Here is a 23,218-nt window from a genome sequence, read left to right as displayed (position 1 = left end):
GGCAAGTGTACTGTCGGAACAGGTGTTTAGTACGTCAGTTGTGTCATCAGAGACAGGCGCATCTGCCTGTCCACATCAAACGTGGGGAATCTAACATTCCTTAAAGTGAACCAGGTGTGGATCCCACAGGACTTTGTCCATACCTTTGGATGACTAGACAACTATAACAGCCGCACCCAGTCTTCAATTCTATTTGCCGTTTGTTTCATTTGAAGGTTTCCTCCACAAATAGAAAAAAAAATTTGCATTGGCTAGCTACTGCCTCTCCCACCTATACCGTCACGTCCACCTCCTCCTCCACTTGGACCTGTTCCTCCTTGTTCAAAATTCTTATTTTTTATTTCTACTCTTCCTGGCATAGGGACCAGATGCAGCTGTAGTGAGGGACATTATTAGGTTTTATGTGTACACAGTTTTAAAAAAACACTTTGTGTACTCTGCACCCGTGTGTGTGATAGTACTGTGTGTAACCTAAAATTTTTATAATCTTCAACGTAGTTGTTGGAAGTGATGTGTGTTTAAATATATTTTTCTACTCTTAGGCAACCATGCCTGTGATAGTACTGTGCCAAAAGCTGCTGTGTGTATTCTTTAACCCATATCTGTGGGAGTATACTGCCACAAGTCAGTGTATATTCTTTCATCCATATCTGTGGGAGTACTTTGCCAAAAGTCGCTGTGTATATTCTTAAACCTATATCTGTGGGAGTAATGTGTCTTTAAGCTGCTGTTGGCACTCTGCAACTTTGCCTGTGGGGGTGCTATGGGCCATTGTCTGGATGTGAAATGTATCAGCTTCTGTGGGTCAAATGTGGAAACATGCTCTGTGGGTGAATTTTAACTGGACTGCTGATAGCAAACCTCGCTGCAGACAGCCATCTTGATCCAAGATCATACTACAAGCTTTTCAACTACTGCAATTGGAACGTACACTACTTAAGCAGACATTTTGGAGCTGTAGGGGTACTGTACCCCATGCTCTGTGGGTGAAATTTGTAAGCTGCTTCTGAGAGCGTACTCTACCCCATGCTTTGTGGGTGAAAATTTTAACTGGACTGGGAGTAGCTAGCCTGTTAAAATTTTTGTATTATTCATTTATGTGAGGGACAAGGGAGACTCCATTTTGGATTTATTAATTCAGGCCTAATATATTGTCCAGAGATCTTCCTCCACTCTTGAAGTGGCCCCCACCCTTGGGATAAGTACACAAATCCCCAAAAGAACAGAAATTTGCCATTTGGCTTGAGATTTAGGGGCAATGTGTTAATGAAGGTGAGGAGGAGCAGAGCTGGGGACCCCCTGCTGTCTTTTGTGCAGGGTGGACAAAATCAATTAACTATCAAGGGAAAGCTCAAGACCGAGAGTCACCAACATTTATAGATGAATTATGAGACTACCGTGAATCTCAGGGTTAAGTCCGATATGCCACCAGAACCCTGGGAGCCCTCTGCACAGACCCCAGTGTCTCATATTTCTCTAGCTGTCCCGGATACCGAGCCATCGAGACTGGCTTAGCCAACCCAAGTTTGGACTCAGTATTGGTCAAACCCAAACGAACTCGTTGAGATGTCAGTCATCCCATTGGGACCTCCCCCTAGGAAGTTATAACACATCCTAGATATTGGGAATTATTTCATCTAGGAGGTCAAGGGAGGAGAATTCAGTCCAACCCAGAGGGGCGGTGGCAAATATGGGAGGGGGAGAGTTGGGGTTAAAAGCTAGCTACACACCTTTAGCCTTTGCCTTTGTTCTGCCATGGAAGTCACATCACGTGTGGAGATGGACCAGAAACTAAGAAGGTGCCTGTGGATATGAGAGCTTCCATTCATCCACAAGTGATAAGAAACGGTAACATGACACCTACAGCTGACTGCAATCCCAACCTGTACCCTACTTTTATCTGTACTTCTGGCTGTAATATTTGTATATTACTCTGCATATATTTGTATTATCTAGTGCGCCTTTTGGCAATTGACATATCAATTAATTTTGGGCTGCTCTTTTATCTGGAAACCCGATTTCCCACATCCGTGAGTCCAGCTAGTACTCATACACTACCTGGAGTTGGTTTCTGACCTGATATAAGTTTGTTAACAGACCGGGCTTATATCTAATGAGGAACTGGTGGCAGCCTACCATTCTGGTGTTATTGGGGGATCCTCTCAGTCACGGACCAGAGGTTTATATATATATATTCCTGGCCTGGGACTGGTGATATACAGCTCTGGCAAAACTTAAGAGACTACCACATCAAAACCCTGTCATGGGCAGCCCATTCTCCAGACCTGAACCCCATTGAAAACCTATGGAATGTAATCAAGAGGATGATGGATAGTCACAAGCAGGGGTGGATTAAGGGTAGCCAGGGCCCGGGGCAGTTCAGACTCTGTGGGCCCCCCTCGTCACGTGACGGGGGTCACGAATCGTAGAGCCACACTCTACATAGAGAATAATGGTGCCTCCAGCACCAACCTCCACCCGCAGAGCCACACTCTACATAGAGAATAATGGGGCCTCCAGCACCGACCTCCACCCGCAGAGCCCCACTCCACATAGAGAATAATGGAGCCTCCAGCACCGACCTCCACCTGCAGAGCCCCACTCCACATAGAGAATAATGGAGCCTCCAGCACCGACCTCCACCCGCAGAGCCCCACTCCACATAGAGAATGGAGCCTCCAGCACCGACCTCCACCCGCAGAGCCGCACTCCACATAGAGAATAATGGAGCCTCCAGCACCGACCTCCACCCGCAGAGCCACACTCCACATAGAGAATAATGGAGCCTCCAGCACCGACCTCCACCCGCAGAGCCCCACTCCACATAGAGAATGGAGCCTCCAGCACCGACCTCCACCCGCAGAGCCGCACTCCACATAGAGAATAATGGAGCCTCCAGCACCTACCTCCACCCGCAGAGCCGCACTCCACATAGAGAATAATGGAGTCTCCAGCACCTACCTCCACCCGCAGAGCCGCACTCCACATAGAGAATAATGGAGCCTCCAGCACCGACCTCCACCCGCAGAGCCGCACTCCACATAGAGAATAATGGAGCCTCCAGCACCGACCTCCACCCGCAGAACCGCACTCCACATAAAGAATAATGGAGCCTCCAGCACCGACCTCCACCCGCAGAGCCGCACTCCACATAGAGAATAATGGAGCCTCCAGCACCGACCTCCACCCGCAGAGCCGCACTCCACATAGAGAATAATGGAGCCTCCGGCACCGACCTCCACCCGCAGAGCCGCACTCCACATAGAGAATAATGGAGTCTCCAGCACCGACCTCCACCCGCAGAGCCGCACTCCACATAGAGAATAATGGAGCCTCCAGCACCGACCTCCACCCGCAGAGCCGCACTCCACATAGAGAATAATGGAGCCTCCAGCACCGACCTCCACCCGCAGAGCCGCACTCCACATAGAGAATAATGGAGCCTCCAGCACCTACCTCCACCCGCAGAGCCACACTCCACATAGAGAATAATGGGGCCTCCAGCACCGACCTCCACCCGTAGAGCCGCACTCCACATAGAGAATAATGGAGCCTCCAGCACCGACCTCCACCCGCAGAGCCGCACTCCACATAGAGAATAATGGGGCCTCCGGCACCGACCTCCACCCGCAGAGCCACACTCCACATAGAGAATAATGGAGCCTCCGGCACCGACCTCCACCCGCAGAGCCACACTCCACATAGAGAATAATGGAGCCTCCAGCACCTACCTCCACCCGCAGAGCCACACTCCACATAGAGAATAATGGAGCCTCCAGCACCGACCTCCACCCGCAGAGCCGCACTCCACATAGAGAATAATGGAGCCTCCAGCACCTACCTCCACCCGCAGAGCCACACTCCACATAGAGAATAATGGAGCCTCCGGCACCTACCTCCACCCGCAGAGCCACACTCCACATAGAGAATAATGCAGCCTCCAGCACCGACCTCCACCCGCACTCCACATAGAGAATAATGGAGCCTCCAGCACCTACCTCCCCCCGCAGAGCCGCACTCCACATAGAGAATAATGGAGCCTCCAGCACCGACCTCCACCCGCAGAGCCGCACTCCACATACATGGCTGCTCTCTGTGCTGTGCGCACAGGACCTGTGATGAGGTCACAGGAGGGGAGGAGACAGGGGTCACATGATCGGGAACCCTGACACCTTACCTCCTGTGATCTCATCACAAGCCTTTGCACGCTACCAGCAGCACCAGCGTTCACGCTACTTGTAGATGCTGCTGGTAGCAGAGCACATAATGCCGCCCCCACAGTCACTCACTTTTAGGTGGGGAGAAGATGGAGTGCCATTGCAGCAGCCAGCAGGAATGTGGTGGGGGCCCCGGGGCTGAAGCCCCGCCTGCCCTGCCTATAATCCGGCCCTGCGCGGTGGCGGATTATAATGGGGCAATTTACTGGCCTGGGCTGTGGGCCCCTTAACCCCACTGGGCCCGGGGCAACTGCCCAAATTGACCTCATTATAATCCGCCACTGGTCACAAGCCATCAAAGAAGAACTACTTAAATTTTTGCGGCAGAAGCAGTGTGAAAGACTGGTGGAAAGCATGCAGAGATACATGAAAACTGTTTTTAAAAATCATGGTTGTTCCACAAAATATTGATTTCTAAACTCTTCCTGAGTTAAAACATTACTACAGTATTGTTGTTTCTAAATGATTATGAACTTGTTTTCATTGCATTATTTGAGGTCTGAATGCACTGCATTTTTTTTTTAATTTTGACCATTTCTCCTTTTCAGAAATAAATACAAAATTTATTGCTTGGAAATTCGGAGACATGTTATCAGAAGTTTGTAGACTACACTGTGTGCAGAATTTTTAGGCAAGTTGTATTTGAGAGGATTCTTTTTATTATTGAACAACTATGTTCTCAATCAACCCAAAAGACTCATAAATATCAAAGCTTAATATTTTAGGAAGTTGGAATTTTTTTAGATTTGGCTATCTTAGGAGGATATCTGTTTGTGCAGGTAACTATTACTGTGCAGATTTATTAGGCAACTTAATAACAACCAAATATATACCCACCTTAGGCTAGTTTCACACTTGCTTTTTTTTGCAGCGCGTTTTTCCCGCAAAAAAACGCATTGAAAAAACGCATACAAAAGCATACAACTGCTGCGTTTTTTTCAAGCATTTTTATGAGCATGCATGAAAAAAACGCAGCGTTTTTATGCGTTTGTATGCGTTTTTAGTGCGTTTTTACCGCGTTTGCGTTTTTTCCAAACATTAGGTGGCCCCTCACACTAACCCAAACCATGACTTTACTAACCCTAACCCTGACCCTAACCCTGACCCTAACCCTAACCCTGACCCTAACCCTGACCCTAACCCTAACCCTAACCCTTAACCACACCATACCCTGATCCTAACCCTAACCCTGACCCTGACCCTGACCCTAACCCTGACCCTAACCCTAACCCTTAACCAAACCCTAACCCTGACCCTAACCCTAACCCTGACCCTAACCCTTAACCAAACCATACCCTGATCCTAACCCTGACCCTGACCCTGACCCTAACCCTAACCCTTAACCAAACCATACCCTGATCCTAACCCTAACCCTGACCCTGACCCTAACCCTAACCCTAAACCCCCTTAACTAACCCTAACTCTAACCCAAACCCCTAAATTCCATTGTCTAAACTAATGGTAAAAAAAAAACCGCATGTGCAAAAAAATGCATACATAAGCATGCCAATGCGCACATATGCTCACCATAGACTTATAATGGGTGTCTTGCTGTAAAAAAACGCATTGCGCGCACATGCGTTTTTTTGAGGCAAGTCGGACGCCCAAAAAATGCAACAGGTTGCATTTTGTGCGCCCGAGCGCATACCGCAAAAAAACGCATGCGCGGAAAAACGCGTACAAACGCATGTGCATGCGCACATAAGCGCATCCCATGCAAAGTATAGGAAAAAAAAACGCATGCGCTATTTAGCGCTAAAATACCGCTAAAAAAACGCAAGTGTGAAACCAGCCTTACTTGTTTATTTTCACCAGGTAAACCAATATAACAATCCTCAACCCGAAAAGGTCCCACAAGTTCATCTTTGATGATACCAGCCCATACCAGTACCCCATCTCCACCTTGCTGGCGTCTGAGTCGGAGTGGAGCTCTCTGCCCTTTACTGATCCAGCCTCAGGCCCATCCATCTGGTCCATCAAGAGTCACTCTCATTTCATCAGTCCATAAAACCTTAGAAAAATCAGTCTTAAGATATTTCTTGGCCCAGTCTTGACGTTTCAGCTTATGTTTCTTGTTCAAAGGTTGTCGTTTTTCAGCCTTCCTTACCTTGGCCATGTCCCCGAGTGTGGCACACCTTGTGCTTTTTGATACTCCAGTAACATTGCAGCTCTGAAATATGGCAAAACTGGTGGCAAATGGCATCTTGGCAGCTTCACGCTTGATTTTCCTCAATTCATGGACAGTTATTTTGCGCCTTTTTTTTATCAACACGCTTCTTGTGACCCTGTTGGCTATTTGCCATGAAACGCTTCATTGTTCGGTGATCACGCTTCAAAAGTTTGGCAATTACAAGACTGCTGCATCCCTCTGCAAGACATCTCACAATTTTTGACTTTTCAGAGTCCGTCAAATCTCTCTCCTGACCCATTTTGCCAAAGGAAATGAAGTTGCCTAATAATTAAGCACACCTTATATAGGGTGTTGATGTCATTAGACCACACCCCTCCTCATTACAGAGATGCAAATCACCTGATTTACATAATTGGCAGATGGCTTTCAAGCCTATACAGCTTGGAGTAGGACAACATGTATAAAAAGGATGATGTGATCAAAATACTCATTTGCCTAATAATTCTGCACGCAGTGTAAAAGAACAATTTACATTTTACTCAAAAATATACATATAAAGAGAAAAATAAGACAAACTGAACATATGCAAGTGGTCTCTTAATTTTTGCCAGAGCTGTATATACCGCCCTCAATGCAGAGTGCCCCGATACCAATACGTGACAGAGCAGCCTCTCCAGCGACTATGTATCCTAGGTGCAGTTCCTAGACTGAACTGAGGGTAAGGAGGACGCCAGAGCTGTGACTGTGTAAGCTCCTTCACCGATTGGTGACGGCGGGGGGGATATCTGTAACCTCGGCTCCCTCTCGTGTGTTTCCTTACAATTTACTTCCTATTTTACAATGGTTGCTATGGTGACAGAACCCCTTTAAGTAATATCCCTATTCACATTTGTTTGCAGGGCAATTGTCTTGCTCTTACCCCATTTAGCTTCCTTTTGCAGCTGCCTAGTCTTGACTATGACCATTTTATAGCCATTTTAAAGCAATGAAGTTCGGGTCCCTATTGACTTCTATTGGGTTTGGGTCCGGGGTCACATTTGGACCCGAACCAAACTTTTTACTGTATGTTCGGCAAACCCGAACATCCATGGGATTGCTCATCTCTTGTTATCAGTCAGTTTACAGGAGGGGGAGAAGGTGAGCTGTGATGTCACTTTTAGTGACTGATGGATCCTATGTTATCTACTGTAAATAGGGGGAGAAGCTATTACATCATCCAAAGTGAATGGCAAATTCTGTGTTATTTATTGTATAGAGTGGTGTTATCTGTCATTGTACAGGAGGAGGAGGGGGTGAGATGTGACATCACTCATTGTGAATGGTGGATGCGTATTATTTACTGTATATAGAGATGTTATCAGTCATTGTACAAAAGAGTGGAGGAGATCTGTGACATCACCTATTGTGAAGGGTGGATCCTGTGTTATTTACTGTGCAAGAACAATATATGGTCCCTTTGCAGTCCAATAGCTCATCATATTGCACAATTTCATAATGCACAATTTTTACTGCTTTGGCGGGGAAAATAGGTCCCCCTTACCTCTTGGGCCCTTGTGCGGCTGCAGAGATTGCACCAATTATATGTCAGCCAATGGAGAGGATGTGAGCTGTGATATCATCTATTGTGAATGGTGAATCCAGTGTTATTTACTTCTACTGCATCAGTCATTGTACAGGAGAAGGAGGAGGTGAGCTATGACATCACCTATTGTGAATGGTGGATCCTGTGTTATCTATCGTCATTGTACAGGAGGAGGAGGTGAGGTGAGACATGACATCCATCACCTTTTGCATGCATGCATATGTTATCTAATGTATTTACAGGAGGAGGTCAAGAGCTGTGTCACTATGTATTAAGAATGAGGGATCCTGTGTTATCTCTTGTATATAGAGATGTTATCTGTCATTGTACATGAGGGCAAGAAGTGAACATTGACATCTCCTATTGTGAATGGTGGATCTTGAAGTACTGTACATAGAGGTTTTGTCAGTCATTATACAGGAGGGAGAATAGATCAGGAGTGATATCACCTATGGTGATTGGTGAAAAGTATGTTATATACTTGCATATAGAGGTGATATTTGTCATTGTACTGGAGGAGGAGGTGAGCTTTGACATCATCTATTGTGAATGGTGGATCCTGTGTTATCTACTGTGTTATCAGTCATTGTACAGGAAGAGGAGGTGAGCTGTGACATCACCTATTGTGAATGGTATATCCTGTTATATCTCCTGTATATAGAGGTGTTATCAGTCGTTGTACAGGAGGAGGTGAGCTGTGACATCACCTTTTGTGAATGTTGAATCCTGTGTTAGATACTGTATATAGAGGTGTTATCAGTCATTGCTATCCTGTCGGTGATGATAATGATAGCAGAAAAGTACAGTATCTGTACAAACCAGGAAGTATGAGTCCAGTATTAGGCCTTGTGGCCAATGTTTAAACTGCAACACAGATAGATAGATAGATAGATAGATAGATAGATAGATAGATAGATAGATAGATACGGTAGGTTATAATTATATGGAAAGTTGAAAAAAAATTAAAAATATTGAGTTTAAGATAGAATCCTGATTTAAACAATAAGTTGTTGCTTGATGCCACATTTCTTTTAAAGGGTAAAGATACAAAACCTCATTTATCACCTATCCTGTGGATTATGGTATGATTGCTTGCGGAGTGGGAATGAGTTGACTGCTGGAATGCTCAGCGATTAAGTGGTCCCAAAGTCTCCTGTGTGATTGGAGCAGCAGTGCACATTTGTGACCACTCCTCTACTTATACGAGACCAGGACACCAATCTCGTCATGCAGGGGACTTTAGGACCTCGTGATCAGTAGACATCCCAAAGATTGTATGTGGGGAGAGCACAAAGGCCAACACATAAGGGAGGAATAGCAAGGGAAATGTTGCATATTCTGTGTGCGATATTAATGGCTCATCATCACTAGAATGGCGATGTTAGCCAAGATCTAAATTCAGATGAATTTCTGATTGATGTCTAGGGTAACCAACCTCTTAGGCCAGGTTCACATCGCGTTAACACAGCCCGTTCAACATATAGCGTTGATGGGCTGCGTTAACGCTATAGCATAACGCAATATGCATTATGCTATACCGCTAGCACTGATGATTCATCAGCGCTAGCGGTGATGAATCATCAGCGCTAGCGGTGACGGAGCCTCAGATGCTGCAGCCCGCGTCCGAGGCTCCGTCAGTGCTTGACGGCACATCGCGAACGTGTGCCGCTTTATGGCATACGTCGCGATGCGCCACATAATGGGGCTGAATGGCAGCATTAACGGACTACATTACACCACGTTATATCGCGGTGTAACGCAGTCCGTCAAAGCTATGCCTATAACGCAGTGTGACTCTGGCCTTATATATTCATATGAGTCCAAGTTCAGCCAAGTGTCAGAGACTATTAGCTCTTCCATGTAAATAAGGTTATATACCGTATCAACCCATACCAATTTGGAAGGAATGGTGATTGATCTCCAATGTCTGGGGATAATCTGTCTCCTTGCAGCTAAAAATACTCGAAATAGTCCTATTTTAATGGGAATGGATATAGGTGATATTGATAATAAAGCTGTTTCTGGAGCGTTCAGGAAGTTAGTCCTGAATAATTTATTGAAGAATTCAAATAATCCTGTCCACAATTTGGATATTCAAGGGCAAGACCACCAAATATGGGTCATGTTACCTACAGTGGAGTAACATCTCCAACACTTAATTGTTATATTAGAATACATGTGATGAATGCGAACTGGTGTGCCATCTGAAGACGATCTTGCAATTAGTTTCCTGGATGTGACATGATATAGATAATTGTGAGTAAGAATGAACAATTTATGCCAATCAGAAGTACAAATATTTTTACCTAGCTCCTTTTCAAATTGGTCTTGATAGGGAACACAGGTCCCTAGCACCTCTTCCCTTTTCAGCAGCCCGCATAACAAACAAATACAATGCAAAGGATGTCTCCTCCCAATACAGATTTTTTCAAAATCAGTTAAAGGTGTGCTCCACGCCTCATGGCTGGTAACTGAATAATATCGACTATGGATACGGCAATACTCCATCCCAGCCTGAACAGAAGAACACCCTGGTGTAATAACATGTTCTAAGGGTTATAAGCCACTCGGGGACACAACCTGTCTCATTTCGGACAATTGATTAACTAGTGTGCCTAAGAAATTGAAACCACTATCATCTTGAGGATTACTAAAGAGTATAAGAGACAATAGACTCGGAGCAGATGATATTTATATTTATTAATTATTCTGTCCCAGATATTGAAAAGAACATGATATAGGGGGTTAGGGGAGATCTATGTTAGGGGTGTAAGGGGAGATCTATGATTCTATGTTATGGATCTATTAGTGTTTCCGCCCAAAAGTAGTTTAGCAAGTGGGACAGGATTTAAGTGCTCCTCCAATTCAGTCCAAAGTCCCTTGGAAGGCTTTATGATAATTTGCAAAAGGCTATTTAATATTGATGATCTATGGTATGCCACAAAATCTGGGACATCCATGCCCCCCACCCTAAGGTTTTAGGTCTTGTCAAAACCATGCATGGTAATCTAGGTTTAGATGCCCCCAGATAAATTTAGAAGAAATTGCTTTAATCTTCCAAAAAGTGGGCATCCCTGATGGGTGTCATGGTAGATTGTAAAAGGTTTGGAAATGCTTCCATTAACTGAGACCTGTGCCAAGGGAGAGGTGTAAAGTGCCATGATACATAACAACATGTAGCTACTCAATCCGATTTTTAGTAGCGTCGCCCCCAGGAAGTCCTACCCCACCCTATCAAATGCCTTCTCCACATCTATAGACACTAGGCAGGACAGGACTCCCTGGGAACGTACTCTGTCTATGATTGAAATCGTTTTGATAGTGTTGTCTCTTGCTTTACTTCCCAGGACAAATCCCACCTGATCTTTATGTATAATATTTGATACTAGGTGTTGTAGCCTCATAGCAATCATTTTGGAGTACATCTTGAGATTTATGTTGATTAGAGATATGGGGCGAAAATTATTACAATTGTGTGAGTTTTACCTGGCTTGGGAATAACAGTTACAGTGGGAGAAAAAACTATTTAGTCAGCCACTAATTGTGCAAGATGTCCCACTTAAAAAGATGAGAGGCCTGTAATTGACATTATAGGTAGACCACAACTATGAGAGTCAAAATGAGATAACAAATACAGAAAATCACCTTCTCTGATTTGGCAAGATTTAATTTGCAAATTATGGTGGAAAATAAGTATTTGGTCACCTAAAAACTTGCAAGATTTCTGTGTCTCACAGACCTGTAACTTCTTCTTTAAGAGGCTCCTCTGTCCTCCACTGATTACTTGTAGTAATGACACCTGTTTGAACGTGTTATCAGCATAAAAGACACCTGTCCACAACCTCAAATAGTCACACTCAATGTGTGCAATGTGTCCATACTTTGTAATATTTGTTACATATAGGGGTTGAAGAAGATTTAAAATGTGTTTCTTGAATCATGGCTATTACGATTCTCTTTTTATGTAAATGATATAAAATCTGTTTTTGTTTTGTGGGACTGTTAAATCCTCTGACATTGAAGGAGACAAAGTTTAATTTAGCCATTCAGTCGTATAATTATGTGGGAGGGGAGGGAGGGGGAAGACAAAGACAAATAACAAAGTGCAGGGAAGACTAACAATTACTGTATGTATGAATCAGGAGGACAAACCTCCAAATACAGTTCTAAATTACCCTGTCCTAAGTGGACAATGTGAGACCTGTTAGAATGGTCCAAATACCTAAGTGGGGAAGAGAAAGCCAATGTGGGAAGAGGCATCCTCTTCCCACAGAGTGAATTACCTATACGATGGACTACTTGCTAGAGATGGGGTGCACCTTACGAAGACTGGAAAACATGTATTTGGATGTCATCTTGCTACACTCATCAGGAGAGCTTTAAACTAAAACAATGTGGGAAGGGAAGCAAAAGGCCAGAAAAAGCCATACACCTGACAAATGCTATTGAGAACTCTGCTATTAGAAGTGGAAAGGAAGAACAAAGACAAAAGAATCTAAATAATAAAAATATTGGAGAAAGAGAAGCCAATCACAAACTAAAATGTTTCTATACTAATGCACAAAGCATGGGCAACAAACAAGGAGAACTGGAACTACTAACACAGGAAAAGAAATATGATGTCATTGGAATCCCTGAAACTTAGAGGGACGATACACATGATTGGAATACAAGGCTAGAAGGATACAGCTTATTTGCAAGAAACAGACTTGATAAACGAGGAGGAGGTGTCGCATTGTTAGAAATGCGTATATCTGCACAGAGATTGAAGCTTCAGAGATGGGGAGTTCTGTGGAAACTGTTTGGGTAAGAATACAAGGACAGAACAATGGAAAGGACACCATTGGAGGCATTTACTACAGGCCGTCTGTGCAAGCTGAAGATATGGATGTACTCTTTATGCATCAAATGGCCAAGTTCTCCAAAAAATATGACATAGTTGTCATGGGAGATTTCAACTATCCAGAGATTTGTTGGGAATCTTTTTCAGGCAAAACTAACAAGTCAAGGAAATTCTTATCCTCTCTTGCTGACAACTTTATCTTCTAAAAGGAAGGGGAGAAAACAAGGGGAACTGCTACCTTGGATCTAATCCTTATAAACAGGGAGGAAATGGTTGAGGAGGTAAAAGTGGCTGGGACCCTAGGAGGTAGCGACCATGCTATTTTAGAATTTTGGATAACTAGAGGAGGAAGACCTGTGAAGACTCAGACGTCAAGGTTAGATTTCAAAAAGGCAGATTTTAAGGGACTCAGAAAGAGAATTGGAGGGATCCAATGGCTGGATATCCTTAAAGACAAAAATGTCCAGGAAGGATGGGAAATCTTGAAAAATGAAATTCTCAAAGCTCAATTGTTAACAATTCCGAAAAGAGGAAAGAATAGGAAGCATTTAAGGAAACCAGGATGGATGAACACAGAACTTAAGCACACGCTAAAAAGGAAGAAAGAAATGTTTATAAAATGGAAAGAGGGAGGCATATCTAAAGAAGAATATAATGCTGTCTGCAGAACCTGCAGGGCACAAATCAGATTATCTAAAGCTGACAATGAATTGAGGCTTGCAAGAGACATCAAAAGCAATAATAAAGGATTTTGGGGATATGTCAAAAGTAAAAGAAAAGTCAAAGATGCTATAGGATTTTTACAGGATGCAAATGATGAAATGGTAAGACAGGATGTTGAGAAGGCTGAACTTTTAAATTCCTATTTTGCATCTGTTTTCTCTCAAAAAGGAAATGTAACATCAACTGTTCTTCACTGTCCTATTAAGGGAATAGAAGAATGCAGGATATCTATAAACAGAAAGATAGTGAGGAAACACTTAGCTAACCTAAATGAATTCAAGTCTCCAGGTCCAGATGAATTACACCCCAGAGTACTGAAGGAGATAGCAGAAGAAATTTTTGAACCCCTCTCCATAATCTTTGAAAATTCTTGGAGAACAGGAGAAGTCCCAGAAGACTGGAGAAGAACAAATGTTGTTCCTATCTTCAAAAAGGGGAAGAAGGTGGACCCAGGCAACTATAGGCTGGTGAGTCTGACTTCTATACCAGGAAAGATCTTTGAACAAATTATTAAACAACATGTATGTCGGTACCTGGATAATAATGAAGTGATTAAACAGAGTCAGCATGGGTTTGTAACTAATAAGTCATGTCAGACTAACTTATTTTCCTTCTATGATGGAATCACTGATTGGGTGGATCAGGGAAATGCTGTAGCTATAGTATATCTTGACTTCAGCAAAGCATTTGACAAAGTATCTCACACAATCCTTATTGAAAAAATGACTAGGTATGTAATGGACAAGGCAACTGTTAGGTGGATTCATAACTGGCTTAGTGATCGGACCTAAAGAGTGGTCATAAATGGCTGCACATCCAGTTGGAAGAATGTCTCAAGTGGGGTACCACAGGGCTCTGTCCTGATCCTTGTATTGTTCAACATCTTTATCAACGATTTAGATGAAGGAATTGAGGGTAAACTGATTAAATTTGCTGATGACATAAAGCTAGGAGGGATAGCTAATGCTAGAGAAGAGAGAGAGAGGATTCAAAAAGATATAAATAAACTGGAGCAGTGGGCAGCAACTAACAGAATGGTTTTTAACACTCAAAAATGCAAACTACTACATCTGGGCAATAAAAATGAAAAAAGCATATACAGAATGGGAGGAATAGGGCTAAGCAACAGCACATGTGAAAAAGACTTGGGTATACTAATAGATCACAGACTGAATATGAGTCAACAGTGTGATGCAGCAGCAAAAAAGGCAAATGCATTTCTAGGATGTATTACCAGAAGCATACAGTCTAGATCATGTGAAGTCATTATTGCCCTCTACTCCTCTTTGGTCAGACCTCATCTGGAATACTGTGTCCAGTTTTGGGCACCACATTTTAAAAAAGACATCAACAAACTGGAGCAAGTTCAGAAAAGAGCGAAAAGAATGGTGACCGGTCTGCAAACCCTGTCTTATGAGGAAAGGTTGCATGATTTGGGAATGTTTAGCTTGCAAAAGAGAAGACTGAGAGGAGACTTAATAGCTGTTTACGAATATCTCCAGGGCTGTCACATTGTAGAAGGATTATCTTTATTCTCATTTGCACAAGGAAAGACTAGAAGCAATGGGATGAAACTGAATGGGAGGAGACACAGATTAGATACTTTTTGACAGTTAGAGTGATCAATGAGTGGAACAGGCTGCCACGAGAAGTGGTGAGTTCTCCTGCAATGGAAGTCTTCAAACAGAGGCTGGACAGACATCTGTCTGGGATGATTTAGGGAATCCTGCTATGAGCAGGGGGTTGGACCAGATGGCCCAGGAGGTCCCTTCCAACTCTACGATTCTATGATTCAATGATTCTATGTGAGGCCGGTTTTACATTAGCGTTTGAGTCCGCAGCGTGTTGTTGTGGACTTCTTTCCTTAAAGCTGTGCCAACTTCTGCATGGCTTCGCCTACTTCCGTATGCATCCTGCGTACCTATCTTTGACATTGAAAAAATTCTGGCACTCAAAAAATAGATGCAAGAGATTTTATTTACAGACAGTCCCAATATCCTGTAATGTTTCGGTCTTTAACTCAGGCCTTCATCAGACTAGAGGTATGGGAGAAAGAAGAAACCAGTAGGTCCAACATAAGAAGGAAAGAAGTCCACAGCACCATGCTGCGGACTCAAACGCTAATGTGAACTTAGCCTAATAACTGTGTTACACTTTAAATTATGGAAGATAAGAGAAGATGAGGGAGAGAGGATAAAGGGGCATGGGGAGAGAGCAAATTCTAAAAACAAGGAAATTCCATTTGAGTTATAGTAGTGAAACATAAACTATGAAACTCACAATATGTCAGCAAAATTATACTGCAATAAAGCAAATAGGCAAGAGGAAAAACTTGCAATAAAAGTTCAAATGCGGCTCAGTGACATTCCTGTTCATCCTGTGGGGGACATCAGATTCTCTGGCCGTTCCTTATGGCAAGACCTGCGGTGTGAGCCTGAGGATGAAACTGTTTCCCATTGATCCCGTGGGACTAATCTTTTTAACATTTATTTTTGGGTACATATTTTATTTTTATTTTAATTCTTCAGCAAATTTGATAAAGAACTGTCTTCACTTAAATTAAAGAATTAAAGGTCCTGAATAAACAAAACATAAACCCTTATATACATACCTCAGGCAGATTAATACTCATTATTAGGAATGGTAATTTCTCTCCACTAAGAGACTAAATGAATGTTTAATGAGCTGAAAGCATACTAAACGTATAAGAATAATTTTCTCTGATATCTAAAAATATATATTACAGAAGTGGACTAGTAATTAATAACAATAAATAATAGTAATCCCTGAAATGTTACAATGAATTTATTTTGTACATGCTTATTGTATCAGTATTGTTAATTTTTTATTGGTTTTTCCCTTGTGTCATTATGAATTTCCAAAATATTAAAAATAATTTCTAAAATAAAAAATGTAAAATGACCTAATGTGTAATTTTTAAACAATAAAAAAATTATATTTAATATGTTTACATTTGCTTAAAATGTTTTCTTGTTATATGTGACATTCTCAGTTCTTGCCCCTTGACTTTACATCTAATAATTATTTTTAGGATTTAACATTAATGTACCTGTGTTATGTAACGACCTATATTCTAGTGCAGCGTGCGTGCTGTATATTGGCTTCAGTGATAATAGAGATATTTGCAGACAAAGCCAAGTGTATGGAGAAGGCGTATGATGCTATCACACTGTAACGACTCCCAAACAAACTGCTGTTACCAGGAAATGTCACCACATGTTTGTAAAATATACCTATATACTAATGGGTTATTATTAGTGATGAGCGAGCGTGCTCAGATAAAGTGTTATTTCTATTATTATTACACCTAATACATATTGGGATAGGAGCTCGGAGATGGGAATACCCCTTTAAGCCTTATAGTAACACCATTGAGTCTTTTCTTATTACAAAGGATTGCTCCCGGTTAAGGCCTTAAGACCTTAATTAAATCATTATTATTACAGGGAAGATACATAACTATACTTTCAAGGAAATCTGTCACCAACAGGCACTGATTCCTATATATTAGGATTATAGTACAACAGCTGAGCTAGAGTAGTGCAATTGGAAGCACTAAATGATGCCATCAGGGTGACCTGAAAATGCAAGCTCTATCGCACTGACTCCTTAGAAATAGGACTCTTGACACCACTTCAATGGGACTTAGCTGCAGTTCCAGACAAAGCCTATGGAAAAGAGTGGTACTGTTTTTTGGCACACTTTTTTATCTAGTGCCTGAAAAGTGCTTTACAAGGACTCCAGCCCTCTGACCATCATTTTGAGGGTCAATTGCTTGGTACAGATGCAACAATAACTCATCTCTGGTGGAAAATCTTACAGGTGCCCTCATAATGCAAACAAGACTGAAGAAAACCAGGAGGACACAGATAAAGATGTCTGTGAATTAAAATCTTCTATCAAGAAAAGAACGGGAGACTGATATGGCTACTTAGATCTTCCTGAAATATCTAGTATATTGGGTTGACTATCTGCACCAATTGCATTAATTTTATAAATTGTGACCCAGCTGAAATACTCTGTGCTCTTTTGACTATGTTAGTACTCTAACTTAACATAACTTCTTACCAGTCACTCGATCTCCTATCACTGGTAGTTATTGTGAAGAAATCATGGCCCATTGGATTAGATAGATGGGTTTATAGTTAATACCAAAATTAGGTCCCTTTCCCTAGTATTGGGCAACTGTACCACACCAATGTGGGATAGTAGGACCTTTTCGAGTATCGAAAAAGAACATGACCCATGAACTATTGCTACCTTATTAGCTATGGAGTCTTTGGAGAAGAGGAATACAGCAGGTCCTCATTGCCCATGGAATAGGTAGATGGGGGCATAGCTGTGTCAAACCAATAAGACATATAAGCTTTTGTTAATGGGGTTGTCTAGGACTTAGATATTAATGATTGTTCCATAACTTAGGTCACATAATCAGACTGGTGGGGGTCAGGCACCCGGCAAACAGCTAGTCGCAGGAAGTACACAGTTTACAGGGACAGTGCAGCACCATACACTGTGAGGGGTTATTGTAGTTCAATTTCTACTGTTTAAATAGGAAGCAACTTGTAGTATCTGAAAATGGCCACTACTCAGTGTATGGCACAGTAGTGTTGCGGCTTCTTATAATGTGTACTCCTGGAGCCAGCAGGACCTGGTTACAGCTGACTGATGGGGGTCCCAACAGCCAGCACGCCACGATTTGATATTAATGACCTGTCCAAAGAACAACACCATCAAGTTTTTTTCTTATCACAAGGTGTAGAACACCAATATTGTGGTCCTGAACATTCCCTTTAAAATATCAGAGAATGATGTTGTAATCATAACTTCCAATCCCTGCATAAATCCATTATTTAACAACTTGAATAAATTGTACAAAAATTGTGAAATGCGTGGCAATGAGTGTGTATCATGTATGTACAATGGTGTACAGCCTACATGTAATTGCATGGCCAGATTCGTGGACTCAGCAGCATGCTAAGCCATTAACACATCCTGGATATTTTTTTGGGGTGGTCTAGTAATCTATGCCAAATCGAGCACAGTGCATTTTCTCAGGGAGCTGAACAGCCAGCGGGGGGGTTTCCAATCTATCGCATGAGCAATGTCAGCAAAAGCCATGTTGCAGCGTGTTGGATGGAGATGATGGAGCAAATGTCGATGATGTAACAGCAAGAGCTCCTCTGAGAATCGGCACAGTGCGGACACAACTCAAAAAGTTCCAGCTTGTTTTCAGTCTTCGCTAGCCAATTCACCAAGCTGCTGGCCACGTGAGGTGTTCCTGCCATGTGATGCCAAAATGTTGTGAAATCTGCATCATGTGGGTGTTGTGACTAGATTTGCAAAGCTCCAGGCTATTCCCTTGTATCGATTGATTTAACCGTAGGAGATTTGGCCTATGGCAAAGCATGTGGAATGATTTCTAGTACAACGGTTCGTCTGTTGCTAGTGACACACTCTAGATGTATAAGCACAATGCTGTCATGTCACAATGAGAAGAGAAACATGTCTTAACATATAGAAATCTACATACAGGTCACAGTCTGAGGAACGATAACGGGGTTAAAACAAAAGTCAACGAGAGTATCAAATGCTAACCTTGGACTCCTTTTCTTCCAGCAGGGTCTCAAGCTTTTTCTGGGCGGCCCGACCTTCATGGTCATCACTCACTATAAGAATTACGTGATTCCAACCAAAAATGCGCATCATTTCAAACCATACGAGCGCCTGATGGGAATATGGAGGAACTGTGCGCAGGAACGAAAGATGTATGCTCTGGAAAGGAAGAATTAGAGAGATATGGCCTAAAGGACACTGGTAACGGAAAATAAATCATTTAATCATACTATATGAAAGATATTATATATACTATGTATTTATATAAGAATGAGGTGTAACATACCTTATCAGAGTATATAGACATCCGGGTTGTCAGACCGATGACTGGGATCCGGTAGAATCCAGCAGTGTATGAGACTGGTGTCGGCGTCAGGTGATCTGTGGGTGCCGGAGGGTGACTGACCAATATGGCATAAACCTGGACATGGAACATATAAAGAAAAAATTGTAATAATTTATGTAAATCTATACAATACACTCTATTATATACAGTAGAATACTGTATTAATGTTTTAGGCAGGTATGAAAAACAAATGCTACAAAGTCAGAATTCTTTAAAAAATAAAAAGGTAAAAGTTTATTTTTATCAATAAATAAAATGCAAAGGCAAAGTGAATGAATAAAAGAGAAATCTAAATCCCACCATTATCTGGTGTCTGTCCATTGCCTCCATTTCTTGCATACATTCACCTGCATCAATTCTTGTGAATTGCACACATGGAGAAACTTGGCAGGACGTTGTTCCAACCACTTTAGAGAACTGACCCCAGATCTTCTGAGTATGAGGCTTGTGAAAATCCTTCTGTGTCTTCATGTAACTCCAGACAGACTGGATGATGTGAGATCAGGGCTCTGTAGGGCCAGATCATCACCTCCAGGACTACTTGCTATTAATGATATTGGCTGGATGTTTGGGGTCGTTGTCCAGCTGCAGAATACATTTGGAGACAATGAGACGCCTCCCTGATGAAATAGCATGATGAATATATATCTCCCTGTACTTCTCAGCAGTGAGAGTGTAAAGAAGGGACAGGACTGTAGTCGTGACCTGTGTTCCGGTGGCAGCTGTGTCCAGTCCTTCCCCTACATGAAACAATACTATGCTCCTCGGCAAACCTGCATCTCCAGATTCATCTTCACCCGGGCACTTCCCAGGTCATAAAGATCCCTCTTCTAGGTGACCCCCATCAATGGAGACAACTTTAACACTTTCTTTACTTAGGATTTTGCATGTTACAGCCACAGTTGGTACATTATAACATTTGCTTGCTTCCTGATCTTTCCCTTGCTTGTTGTCACTTCTGTGCAGTACACGCACAAACCGGACCTTACTAGACTGCTTCCCAGTTCCTTCCAGACCTGACCTCACTATAATGACATTTCCTTCAGCCCCAGACATGAATTCATCAATCACTGCGTTTGGTGACCCCCGGTGAAGCATCCGACCCTTCTGTACCGATCTCGTCGAAGCTCCAACTCCTTTCATCTTCTTAGTGCAGCCAACTTCTTCCCTAAAAGCATTGGCCAAGGTGGTAAGACACCACATCTTCCTTTTCCTTTTCTGACCCACTGCTAAAACACGCAGTGGCCGTGGGTAACGTAGGCTATAACGACTTAACGTTACGTGACTGCCAAGCTGTCCATGCCTATAGCCCATGTAGACACTTGGGCGCCCTGGCCCCGTCTGACTAAACCACTCTTCAGCACTAACCTTAACTCTCAGCAGTCCCTCCTACAATTAACCCCTTACCTACAATTGACGTAATATTCCGTCCATGTGACCATGGACCTAAGTACCATGGACGGAATATTACGTCATCGCGATCAGCGACGCCCACGTGGTGAGCGCCGCTGATCGCGGCCGAGTGTCAGCTAATTATCATAGCTGACACCTGGCACAATGTGTCAGGGGCGGTCACGGACCGCCCCCGACACGTTAACCCCTTGCACACCGCGATCAAACGCGATCGCGGTGTACCGGGGGTTAAAGGGAAGCATCGGCAGGGAGGGGGCTCCCTCCGTGCTTCCCTGAGCCCCCCACAGCAGCGCAATGTGCAGCGCTGCTGCGGGGGGCTCTTTCCCTACAGGCCCCCGGATCCAAGATGGCGACGGGGGCCTGCAGGGAGCTGACTTCCTCACTGCCTGCAAAGCGCAGGCATGAGGAAGTCTGCAGTAGTGCCTGTGACAGATCGCTGATCTGTCACAGTGATCTGTGATATGACAGATCAGCGATCTGTCACAGGACAGTGATGTCCCACCTGGGACAAGGTAATAAAGTAAAAAAAAAAAAAAAAAAGTGTTAAAAATAATTTTAAAAAAATCGCTAAATAAATTAGTAAAAAAAAAAAAAAAATATTCCCCAATAAATCCATTTTTTCAAAATAAAAAAAAACAAAAACAATAAAAGTACACATATTTGGTATCACCGCGTCCATAATGACCTGCCCTATAAAACTGTCCCATTAGTTAACCCCTTTAGCGAACCCCTTAAAAAATAAAAATAAAAAACGAAGCAAAAAATAATGATTTATTATCATACCACTGAACAAAAAGTGCAATAACGCGTGATCAAAAAGACACATATAAATATCCATGGTACCGCTGAAAACGTCATCTTGTCCCGCAAAAAACGAGCTACCATACAGCATTATCCGCAAAAAAATAAAAAAGTTATAGCTCGCAGAATAAAGCGATACAAAAATAATTATTTTTTATATAAAATTGTTTTCATTGCAAAAAACCGACAAAACATAAAAAAACGACCTAAATGAGGTATTGCTGTAACCGTACTGACCCGTAGAATAAAAACGCGTTATCAATTTTACCGCACGCGGAACGGTGTAAACGCACCCCCCAAAAGAAATTCATGAAACGCTGGTTTTTGTTCATTCTGCGTCCCAAAAATCGGAATAAAAAGCGATCAAAAAATGTCACGTGCCCGAAAATGGTACCAATAAAAATGTCAACTCGTCCCGCAAAAAATAAGACCTCACATGACTCGGTGGGTCAAAATACGGAAAAATTATAGCTCTCAATATGTGGTGATGCAAAAACTATTTTTACAATAAAAAGCGTCTTTTAGCGTGCGACAGCCGCCAAACATAAAAACCGCCATAAATCATAAATCAAACCCCCCGTTATCACCCCCTTAGTTAGGGAAAAATAATAAAACTAAAAGAAAATGTATTTATTTCCATTTTCCCACTAGGGTTAGGGTTAGGGTAGGGTTAGGGTTAGGGCTAGGGTTAGGGCTAGGGTTAGGGCTAGGGTTAGGGTTAGGGCTAGGGTTAGGGTTAGGGCTAGGGTTAGGGCTAGGGCTCAGATTAGGGTTAGGGGTGTGTTGAGGTTAGGGTTGGAGTTATAATTGTGGGTTTCCACTGTTTGGGCACATCAGGTGCTCTCCAAAGGCAACATGGCGTCTGATCTCAATTCCAGCCAATTCTGCGTTGAAAAAGTCAAATGGTGCTCCTTCCCTTCCAAGCTCTGCCATGTGCCCAAACAGTGTTTTACCCCCACATGTAGGGTATCAGCCTACTCAGGACAAATTACAAAACAACTTTTGGGGTCCAATTTCTCCTGTTACCCTTGGGAAAATAAAAAAAATGGGGACTAAAAGATGATGTTTGTTGAAAAAATACGATATTTTTATTTTCACGCCCAGGCGTTATAAACTTCTGTGAAGCACTTGGGGGTTCAAAGTGCTCTCCACACATCTAGATAAGCTCTGTGGGGGGTCTAGTGTCCAAAATGGGGTCACTTGTGGGGAGTTTCAATAGTTTAGGTACATCAGGGGCTCTCCAAATGCACATGACACCCGCATACCAATCCATCAAAGTCTGCATTCCAAAACGTCACTACTTCCCTTCCGAGCCCCGACGTGTGCCCATACAGTAGTTTTCTCCCACATATGAGGTATCAGCGTACTCAGGACAAATTGGACAACAACTTTTGGGGTCCAATTTCTCCTGTTACCCTTGGGAAAATAAAAAAATGGGGACTAAAAGATCATGTTTGTGGAAAAAATACGATTTTTTTATTTTCACACCCGGACGTTATAAACTTCAGTGAAGCACTGGGGGGTT

General features: G+C 42.7%; 1 protein-coding gene across 15 annotated transcripts in view; it reads right to left on the bottom strand.

Moving 5' to 3' along the window:
• Positions 1–21,412, bottom strand: part of GRIN1 (glutamate ionotropic receptor NMDA type subunit 1) — a 134,827-nt gene extending 113,415 nt beyond the window's left edge. For all 15 annotated transcript variants that reach the window (XM_073558096.1, XM_073558071.1, XM_073558064.1 and 12 more), the window contains exons 1-2: positions 19,420–21,412; positions 19,116–19,292 (exon numbers count right to left, since the gene is read on the bottom strand). In XM_073558096.1, coding sequence (XP_073414197.1) covers positions 19,116–19,292; positions 19,420–19,569 — 327 coding nt within the window. In that variant the 5' untranslated portion in view covers positions 19,570–21,412. The remainder of the gene's footprint in view (positions 1–19,115; positions 19,293–19,419) is intronic.
• Positions 21,413–23,218: the final 1,806 nt, after the last annotated feature.

This window comes from Dendrobates tinctorius, unplaced genomic scaffold (assembly GCF_039654945.1).
Source record: "Dendrobates tinctorius isolate UK_male_01 unplaced genomic scaffold, ASM3965494v1 ptg000013l, whole genome shotgun sequence".
NCBI lineage: Eukaryota > Metazoa > Chordata > Amphibia > Anura > Dendrobatidae > Dendrobates > Dendrobates tinctorius.
The sequence above is the reverse complement of the archived record's forward strand: the minus strand, read 5'-3'. Positions and strand labels throughout refer to the sequence as shown.